Below are 10991 nucleotides of genomic sequence, written 5' to 3' on the forward strand. Positions count from 1 at the left end.
AGAATTTATTTTAGCCTTTCCTTGTGAGCAGAGAAAGTTTTTCTAGGGAACATGAAACATGAAGCAGTTCAACCTTTTCAGCTATAGTCAGGACTGTGTTCAGAGCTTTTGTTTCCACTGGAAGCTATCGTTAAATTATTCAATGATATGATTCCTGCTCTGAGAAGAAATACATCATCTTGACATGCCAAGCCTCTGGTCACAACCTCCCCAAAGGTGTTCTTTTCCATGGTATTAGAACTCTCTTTTCTGATATATTACTTAACCACTGATCTAGTTACTTCTGCACCTAGTGATTTTAACAGGAACATAAAAAGCATAGAGACTATAGGATTATATTATAGATTAGATAATTACCTTGTTTCCAGCTAATTTCGTTACCATAAACTTGAAGTACAGTCCTCAGGAAATCTTTTGCATTGAAGCAAATAATTGGAACTTTGCAATGTAGCATTTGAAACAACACTTGCCTGCATAGAAGTAGTTCATTAACACACACTATATTGCTACTAGATTTAGTTAATCTATTTACTTTATACATTTAATTAGCACCTAATGCTAAACAGTTAACATAAGACATTTCTTTATTCCTGTAAGAACAGAATACGGTATTTGAATATTAAATTCTCAATTCAGTAATACCTGAAGCTTCACTCTATAATGAATTAAACATCCTAGCAGATATACCTCATCATGCACTCGTAAAGAAAACAAATCCTTATTTGACACTCAAAATTAAATGCAGTCTTAATCCAAAACAGCAACTGACATCCCTGTAATACTTTAATATACCCAAATAAGATCACAGGGGCTTCTGAGTTAATGTAGTATTGCAAAAATAATGATTTAAAAGTTATTAGACAGTCTGAATTTCCATTAATTGCCTAGAGTTAACATGCTATTTAAATCTAGTATCTTTTGTGATATTTTTCCATTCCTTTTGATGTCTATAGTTCCCACATCCATGCCATTTTATATTTCACCAATTATGTATATTAGCATATAGATTTTACTAATTATTTACATATATTTTTTTATAAGCACTATTTTGGGCAATATTGATAAAAAAATATTATTTTTCTAACTTTCAATTTTATTTATCTTTGGTGGTATGAAACCACAGTATTAACTTTTGGACATATTAGAAATTGTGTAGATCATAGGACATTATTGTATATGGTGTAGATCCACTGTTAAACCACACCATACTTACAAGAAACAATTACCTATAGGTTTCATCTAAATATTAACACTTATTCCATTTGTTTATTATTGAATTTTTACTGTTCATATGCACATGCTTTATTGATATGTTATTCTGAATTCAGAACAACTTATATTCAAGCTAACAAGTTATTAAACCAGTTGTCATAACTCCAATATTACTGCTGGATACATACAGATAACTGAAACGACTTGTTTCAAACCACAGTGGAGCAGTGGCAGAGATGCAACGAACAACCAAGTCCAACATCTTGAAAATTAATGCTTTGTAATTTAATAACCCAAATTCAGCACTTCACAATAAAGCAGTTCGTACTGAAAGTCATAAAATATTCTAATGAAATTTTAACATGCAACTATTATATCTAAGAATCAGATTCAGTTCTCATTTTTCTCTTTGCAGAATAAGAACGGGTTTTGGTTATACTAACAGGAATTTTAAAACATAATCCAACTTTTTTTAAAGTTTAGTCCCACTATTAAACAGATACATAAAGCATTCACTTCAAAAATTATCTTGTAATTTTGATGTAACATCGTTACTGAATACTAGGAAAATTTCCTTCGGGATCTCAAAAGCCATTAGAGTAGTCTATTGGGCACAAAAAATTAATATTAGGAGAGCTCAAAAAGGATGTTTACCATAATAACATCCATCAAAAATGTATTAGATATGAAATGCAGTTCAGGAAATGGAAGATAAGATACAAGGAAGATAGACCTGGATGAATCCTATTTTTTGGTGTCATATAGCTGTAAGTTGTTCATAAAGGATTTCTAGGCGAATGTAAACAGCTCCTACCAGAATCCCAACCTAGTTCTGCACGGCTGCAGTTAGTGATATGCTGAGTCCAAAGGAATATTCTATTCTTATTTGGTTTATATTAGCCCAGGCTTAACACAGAATTAATACAGCTACATGAAATTCAATGAGTTTGACACTTAAGGAGATTAAGCATGTGCCATGTAATCAACATAATTGTTACTAAAAGCATATGTAAAACAAAACAGTGTTTTTCCTACATATTCTCACCAAGCAAATTTCTTGTGAGCCTGTTGTTCTTGTTCCCAAAGAGATGACCATTCCGTTTTTAAATAAATTAATCTATCATTTTCATTAGCAGCATTCCAAGTACAATCAGTTGAAGAGTAACTGGGATGGCAAGGGTGACCAGTCTGACTCTTCACTAACACAACTACTCCTTTTACTGATGAGGTTGAGACCTGTTAAAGTATAATAATAGTTTCCTCTGACAGGTTTTATGCAATTCTATAAAGAAAAATTCCCAAATATTTTACAACGTGAAACCTATTATGTACACTAGAGTTACTGCATACACCATTGACACAGTAGAGGCACATGCGAGTGTTTCAGCCTTGAAACAAAAATCCACAATGACATAGTAAAAAGCAGGAAAAAATACTCCAATTCAAACAGTCTCACTCTAAGTATACAAATGCCTGTCTAGCCCAAGCAGTTTGATTTTTTTTTTTTTTAAGTTTTACTTGGTCACTAAAAATAAAATGTACGTTAACATTTTGGTAAGCAATAATACACAGAACTGGTCCAGATTCTATGCTCCCAGTGAACACAGTTTTGCATTTATTAGAGTCATATGCACAGTTCAAATGGTTCAACAAAACTGACTAAACACATCATTCACTAACCTGCTCTGAGTTGAGCTGTGAAGAACCATCTTGAAATATCATAGTAGTTACAAAAGCCACTGCCTGTTCTATAGTTGCAAGCAATTCTCTTTTTTCCTCACATCCCAAACTCCTGATATCACAAGGATAATTTTCAGAAAATGCTGTTTGTCCAGAAGTACAGTTGTATCGTCTTTCATGTGAAGAAGTATAGGTCTTTCCTTGTAATCTTCTTGTTTTATCTGAACAACACATAGGCACATCTCGCTTTCTTTTAAGGGGAGTAGCTATATTCTTTTCACCATCCTTCAGGTTTTTTGCTTCTGCTGAAAGATTTCTTTCTCTATATCCCCATGTTGGCAAGTCTACATCCTGGTAATAGCTCACCATTTTGGTATCTTGACAACAAAGCATTTCATCAGTATGTACTGTCCTGACTATCTGACCAGCAGTACTTTTTTCAGGGCTGGCAGATGTTTTTAATAAGGCAATTGTGGATTCATGAATCTCCTGGAAAATACGGAATTTTTTAGCAAACCAATTATTGAACTTATTAGGAGAAATAAAAATAAGTATACATGAGTTTATTCAGATAAGCTTTGAAGGAAGTGATATTTTATGAAAAAAACAAAGAGTCAGTTTACAGGATCCACATTACATAAAACAAAATTCAAGTATTTATCAGTAAAGATTATTTTGTTGTTTTATATTGCTTACATCCAAAACCACCACCTTTTTTTTAATCTTAGTCCAACACTAAAAATGGCATTTAAAACTAATATGCATCTAGTCCAGTAGCCTGACTTCCATAGTGACTAGGTTATTAGTGACCTTTGTCTCAATGAAGACCATTCATTTCCATCTTTAGCTTCAATATTCAGAGCTTTTTTCATGACAACTTAGTAAAGAACTTTTGGCAAGGGACCATATTGACTGCTTTGGAAATTCAAGTACACCGAGCCAACTGGACCTCCACCAATTTCTTCAAACAACTTACAAGAGTGTAAAACATAACAAAAACATATATGAAAGTCACACTGAAAAAGTTTTATCAGGTATATGAATAAGTATTAAACTCCACTTAATCCACTATGCCCAGAACAGCTTTCTTACTCCAGGTAGTCCCTGGACCCCTATTAAATAGCATTAAGCAAGAAGTTGCATGGTAATATTATGATTCTATTCCTTCATCTTTGATTTCCTTCAGAATTTTCCTTGGTATGCTTCCGGCTCTTGTATTTTCTTACTGTTTATTTTGCTGTTTTGTCTACAACCTCTTCAGCTGAGATAGATCCTCTCTCTTGATTTCATAAACAGAGACTCTGGAATGGCAACCAGCAACCCTTCCAAGATTCCCCAAGGTAAATGTATATTTAACTATTTACAGACACACAGAGTTGTATCTTCCCTCAATACTCCTCTTACACCTTAATCATCAACAGGTCTTACAATGTTTTGGTTTTGGAGGGAAATTCCACACATTTTCTTTTAAAAGGTCCTTTTATTTTTATGTAATTTCCTTTTTTGAAATTAAGTATTCCTGTAGTGAGTTATCTTTTAATGCCTCAGAAAGATTATAGTCCCTGTCAGAGCATCTTTCAGCAGGAAGATTTTGAACCTGATCTCACAAAGAATCAAATAAAAAGCAAGTCCTCTTCAGAGTTCTCCAACTGTTCCACAAAGCAGTTGTCTCCTGATTTTTAGTCTCAGCATCATCCATAAGCATAATATTCACCCACTCCATTGAAAAGTAACTGAAGCCTCTCATAATTACTGTATTTTCTGCTCTTGTAGCACAGCCAGTCTCCTTCAACACCTCTGTTGTCATTACCATTCCAAAAACTAAGGCCTTCTCACTTCCAAAGAACCACAAGTTACTGTTGTGCTGAGCACCTATCCATTCCCCAGTACAACAATTCTCACTGATCAAAGGACATCCATCTCTATTCAATCTGTATTGATTTAGCAAGCCAGAATGACAACACCAATAATTATTTTTTCTGGTTTTGCAATATTCCTCAATCCGGTTCCCATATTTCCAGACCTCAGAACCATGGAGTCAAAGGATCAAAAAAGCTTAGACTGCTTGAGATCATACTTCACAGGATCAACTCTACAGCAAAAGTACAATTAACAGTTTTTAAGTAAACAGAAATTTTGAGCTAATTGAGCTTTTGCTAGTACCAAAATGAATAGTGGCTGTTCTGAGGGACAACAAATTAATTGGGACTTACACAATGCTAACCAAAAAGTGAACACTATAAAAAGTAACCATAAGCAGAAAAATAATATCACAGAAGGACCAAATGTTTAAGAGCCATGGAAAGAACTAATCCACTCAAGTGTATTCTCCAGTCAAATTGCAAATAGTTTAATGTTTAACACAGTAGAATTTGAATTGGGACATTCAAGTAATTATGGAATCAGGAATAAGCAATTCTCTTTTAAAGGTTCAAAAATACGAACAAAGCAATTTAATTATCAAGTCAGAATAATACAGCTGGAACTACAATTAACTGAGAAGCAGCAGCTTCCAGGAAGAAGCCATCTTCTACTAGAAATAATGACATGGCTAGAAGTAGAGAAAACAACTCCCACGATGTAGGATAATTTGTGGATGCAGAAAAATTTCACTAGATGCTGTAAGTCAAAATTTGCAACTCATCATCACGAAAAGGGGTTCCAACATTATCCATGTGCACCCACAGCTGCATGCCTATCTATGAGCCAATTTAATTTGCAGGGAACTATTGCACCCCAAAAAAGAAACCAGTTTTCTGCATCTTGAGCAACCTGAATGGACTTGCTGAAGTGTGCAACATGCACCAGAGTCAGAATAAGGAAGGCTGTGAAATTTGCAGCTGCGACAGAAGTACACTGGCAGTATCTGCAACTTTTCAATCACCTCAATGGATCTTAAAAAGCTGGGGCTGCCCCAATTACCCATTCCCATTCTTGTACTGGCAACTCACTCACATGCACATTAAACCAAATTCAGAGAGATGATAAAACCGAAAATTAAACTTTCCAATACAAAGTAATTTTTTCACATGAATCTGCTCACTTTATGATTATGTAATGACAAGTACCAGTCTATGGAAGGACCAAAAATGTAAAACAAGGAAAAGCAGCAAAGAAGGAATAGGTGGCGAGGCTTAGACTGACTTACAGTGCTGCAAACCCACAAATTAAGGAGATTGACCATACAAGAAACACCCCTAGAACAGAAAAAAATGTGCCGACAGCAACTCTGGAGAAGACTGAACAGTGCTGTTAACATCCCTGGAAAGCAGCACAGCCACCAAGAAAACTGCAGCGATCTCTTAAATCCATGATTTTTCTAGTAGCAATGGAGAAGTATGCACTTTTTATTCTCAGACCTTGAGCTTCACATTTCCCACTAGTCTCTCCTTGTTGGTAAGGACAAGGTCCAGCATGGCTCCTCTGCCACTTGGAGAAGGAAGTTGTCATTGACGCATTCCAAGAACTTCCCGGATTGCTTGTGCCCCGCTGTGTTGTCCCTCCAACAGATATCAGGGTGCTGGAAGTCCCCCATGAGGACCAGGGCCTATGAATGTGATGATGCTACTATCTGTCTATGCAGGGCTTCATCCGCTCTACCATCCTGGTCAGGCAGCCCGTAGCAGACCTTCACTGTAACATCACCTGCTGCCATGTTCCTTTTATTCCTGACCTATAAGCTCTCAGTCAGCTCTTCATCCATCTCCAGGTGGAGTTCCATGCACTCCAGCTGGTCTTTGACATGGAAGGCAACACCCCCTCATCTCCCCTGACTGTCCTTCCTAAAAAGCCTGCGTCCTTCCATTCCAACACTCCCATTTAGTACACAGAATGATGTGTTGATTCAGAACAGGTTTTCAGAGAATCACAGAATGGTCAGGGTTGGAAGGGACCTCTAGAGATCATCTAGTCCAACCCTCCTGCCAGAGCATGGTCACCTACAGCAGGTTGCACAGGATGGCATCCAAGCCACAATATCTAATGGCTCTCCTGTAGACAATATGGACCTTATATGGGTCATGCCAGTTATGGATGATGAGGTAACAATTTACAAAACATAAATCACTTCACTATTACTATGAAAAGCAGCTTGCTCCATTTTGGGCCATTTTTGGGGGTACCAGCGATTGCTCAGTGACAGAGGTTTGAGAATATTTTTAAATCCTGGTAACTATCTAAATGCAGCAACCTCATTAATTTCTGATGAGTCTGCCACAAAAGACTAGCTTCCTATAAAAAGGATAATAGAAGTGCAGCCAAGACTTTCATAGGTAAGTAGATGCCAAATGCAAAATAAGAGAAAGTTATCTGAATTATGAGTGTATGCAATATAGTGTGATAAAGCTTGTTATGAAAGAGCCAGTCTATAACATCTTCAAACCTGCAACAAAAAGACTGCTTTTAGTGGTCCTCAACCTTACAGTATGCTTGCCTTTTTATTTTTCAGATGTGCATCCTTATCACCTAGTTTACTGTCCTTTGTCGTCTCTATACCTTTAAAAAAAAAAAAAAAATGTGAAACATTTTACAATACAAATGAATCTGGGAGCAGTGCATGTAACTTAGGTTACATTCAGTGTTACATTGCTGACACTTTTACCAAACCTAAAATAATTGCAACAAAATATTCCATGACAACCATTTTTCCTCAAATTAATAACATTCACACTTAAAAGGGCCCTGCAGGTTCCTAAATATACATATGCAAAAGCATGCTCTGTCTCCATTAAGAAAAAAATAATTCAAATCTGCTACAAAGCAGAGAAACTTTTTCCACAGTATTCAGAAGAGGTATTACTGTAATACCATAAATATGCCTATTTTCTTCTTTCAAGAAAACACATCCTATCTCGGTCAAAGTAAAGCTGGCGGCATCAAACTACATACTTCACACAGTTTAATTGTTTTCTTGGAATTAGGCACAATAGGTTTTTTTCAGTAAAACATTATTTGCATATACATCTTTAGCATATCATGCCCTACAGAGAACTGACCATTGCTTCATCTGCAGAAGATAGTTTTTTCACATTGTTCATCCTCACAATAGAACAGGTATTGTAAGACCAGACAAGAACAGAGAGAAAGAAGAATTCAGACATATCAAATTGACAGAAAGCTAACGTAATGGCTAGCACTGCAAGAAGCAGAAGGGCTATCGCTGCGGGGTCTAAGATAGCCCTGTGCCAACGAACAGGTGTTAGCCTCGGCCCACCACTGAACTACCAGTGGTATTTAGCTTACAGCTCTGAAAGCAGACAAATGCCAGTTTAATGAAGGCTTTGTAAATGCACCTCAGACGCTGCACCGTGCTAAATGAAATAGTTAGGACATGCCTTCTGTTTTCTGCCCTCAACACTGCCTAGTAGCCTCAAGAAGAGAAGCAAGACTGGAATAAAAGAAAAAGGGGCAGCAGGCTAGCAGCAACTACAAACTCAGTAGGTAGAATAAGAGGAATGGGGGGAGGGGGAGAAACAAAAAAAAGGAGAAAAAGAGAACTCCACTGAAGTGTGAGTCTCTCCAGAGTTTCCAATTAGTTAGGATTCCTTTATCTCTATATTCTTTTACTGCCCAGCCAAAAAGACATCTCATGGGCAAGACATATATTTTGTCCCCTTCTAACTCCTGGTTCATACCAAGTACAACACTCCACTGCCGTTTTCAGCTACAAAATTTGCATTACCAGCAGCAAGACACTTTTTGAATCAAATGTGCTGATGACCAATGTCAAACAAAGCATAAGGTGACCTATTTCTATTTACTGAAACTGTTTTAGAAAAATTTTGTCTAGGCAAACCAGGACCCAGTACATAAAATACAAAAAAAAAGTCTTTTCAAAGACTAATTACTTTGGTCTCCAAAAGAAACTAAGCTTATTACTTTATAGTATTACATTCAGGTTCATGTTCGTGTATAATCAGTTATCTCCAGCTCAGGCTTCTAACCTGAGCTGTTAGAATAGCAAGTATGGCATAACCGTATTTCTAGCTTCGAATATTTTAGGTTTGATTTTCTTGATACATCCCACAACAATAAAATTATAATTTAAGAATGATAGTAACTGAGTTTCTATTCAGTGCTTTCAATTGTTTCACAGCCCGATACTTTTTCCTGAACAATTCACCCTCCAGAAATGATGAGGATTACATTTCTCTCCTTCAGCATGACAGGTATCTAAAAGAGCTATGCAACCTCAAATTTGTTTATGAAAAAGTGTCACCAGATGGCAGTAGAAACCTATCCTTGCCTCCAAATTCCTCCTTAAAGCTAGATGGAACCATTACAAGCTCTATTGCCAAGATACCCACAGAATTTCACCCCTAAGTTTGTTGCAGGTATTTGTCCTATTTGAACCCAATGTTTACCTTCTAAAGACAAACAGTTTTTCCAGTAAGCAAAATTTAATCTTTAAAGATTATCAATAAAATAGTTTGAAACTGACCAACTAACATGACAGGTTTAGTTTTTAAGGGAGGCAAACTTTTTCTTCTCTCCAGATCCAAGTTGATCAGCTAAAGCTATACAGAGAGGCAACTTCCTAAAAGCAATTCAAATAAATTTGTTCTTAAGCCTGTACACTAGAAACAATCGTGAGTAATTACTATATGGAAAAATGAGAGCAAGAAAAGCTAGTCATGTGACCTGCCACCACTAAATGCTTACACACTGTTCTTTCCCTCCCTAGTGAATACGGATTTAGCAGCACAAAGACAACAGCAAGCTCATTTGGCTAAAGATACCAGACACCTTAATGGAGATTTTTAGAAAAGAGAATCTGTAAATTTTACAGCTTGACAGAAACTGAACAGATCAAGAGCGGACAACACAACACAATATAAATATCACACAGCACAGAGCTCCCATCTAAGACAAAAAGAAACATTACAGAGGAAAATTGAGGAAGGGAAAATGACAAGGTAGCAAGAGAAGTAGAACGGCAATTAAACTAAGGCAGAAAAGAGATCTGATTATCTTCAAAATAATCTGGGGTTTGGTCCAAATGTATCATTTTAAAGTGAACCCATCCCCATATTTCTTCAAATGTGTATCACTGATTTACACGACATTGAATTACTACCCTTTTCACTACTATACCATCAGGGTCCACTGATCCAATGCTTTACTACTGAAAGAAAAGTTATTTATGTAAAACTGAGGCTGCAACAAACAACACTAATTCAAGAACAAATGCTGGATTTAAATCCCATAGACCACGTAATGTTCCAGGATCTAGTTTTCAAGAGAAAACAGACAACTGAAATTGAGCAAAACTCTAATTTTCTATCTACTTCTTTCCAGAGCTACAAGAATGGCAAACTATGAAATACACAAATTGAGAACAAAAATTTCATCTTGCAAAACCTCTCTAGCATTCACAACATTCTGAGTAAGATTTGCTCAACAGAGTCAAAGATCTGCTGAGGTACTTTTAACATTACCTAATTTGTTCTACCACTGGGACTGTTCACTCTTACCCCTAGAATTTCACAAGGAGTGAGCTGCTAATGAACACGTGTTTAAAGGACAGACATGAGTCTGGAGAGTTCACTGGCCTTCTGGCAAGTTCCTAGTACCTCTAGTGATCTTTAAGTTGACTTTGGACTAGATATTTAATTTACAGTATTTGGTAATAAACAGTTTGAAATTCTCATCTACTTCTATACCACATAGCAGGAACAGGAAGAAAAAAAATAATAAATTGAGGCTATTTGTAATAACCTAGTTCCTTGCACTCGCATAGCATTATTTAATTGGAAAAGTCCCAGCAAATGTCACAGTTACAGTTTAACTCATTTTCTAACCCTGGAAACCTAAACTCTCACTTTTTTTTTTCCTTTTTAAATAGGGACTAGAGGTTTGATACTGTTTTGTTTGTTTGGGTTTCAGTTTTTCAACTGAAAATAGAAACATTTAAATAGGCTAAGAGTTACTTACTCTGGTTATTCTTTCTGCTAGTCTGAACTTCTCCTACAGAAACAGACTGCAAAGCTGTCATAATCCTCTGAGCAATATCAGATAAAGGCACTTTAGAAGTCTCACATCCTATGTATGATGTGTACTGTTCCATTTTTAAGATTAAACCTAAACACAGAACACACAAA

General features: G+C 36.2%; 1 protein-coding gene across 1 annotated transcript in view; it reads right to left on the bottom strand.

The window, feature by feature from the left end:
• The window catches only part of POLN (DNA polymerase nu), a gene marked incomplete at both ends in the record, with an annotated part of 105722 nt that extends 94765 nt beyond the window's left edge, over nucleotides 1–10957 (bottom strand). The window contains 5 exons of the mRNA XM_082482556.1: nucleotides 358–470; nucleotides 2258–2448; nucleotides 2893–3381; nucleotides 7325–7386; nucleotides 10825–10957. Coding sequence (XP_082338682.1) covers nucleotides 358–470; nucleotides 2258–2448; nucleotides 2893–3381; nucleotides 7325–7386; nucleotides 10825–10957 — 988 coding nt within the window. The remainder of the gene's footprint in view (nucleotides 1–357; nucleotides 471–2257; nucleotides 2449–2892; nucleotides 3382–7324; nucleotides 7387–10824) is intronic.
• Nucleotides 10958–10991: the final 34 nt, after the last annotated feature.

Source organism: Vanellus vanellus (genome assembly GCF_965231255.1).
Source record: "Vanellus vanellus genome assembly, chromosome: 4".
NCBI classification, from domain to species: domain Eukaryota; kingdom Metazoa; phylum Chordata; class Aves; order Charadriiformes; family Charadriidae; genus Vanellus; species Vanellus vanellus.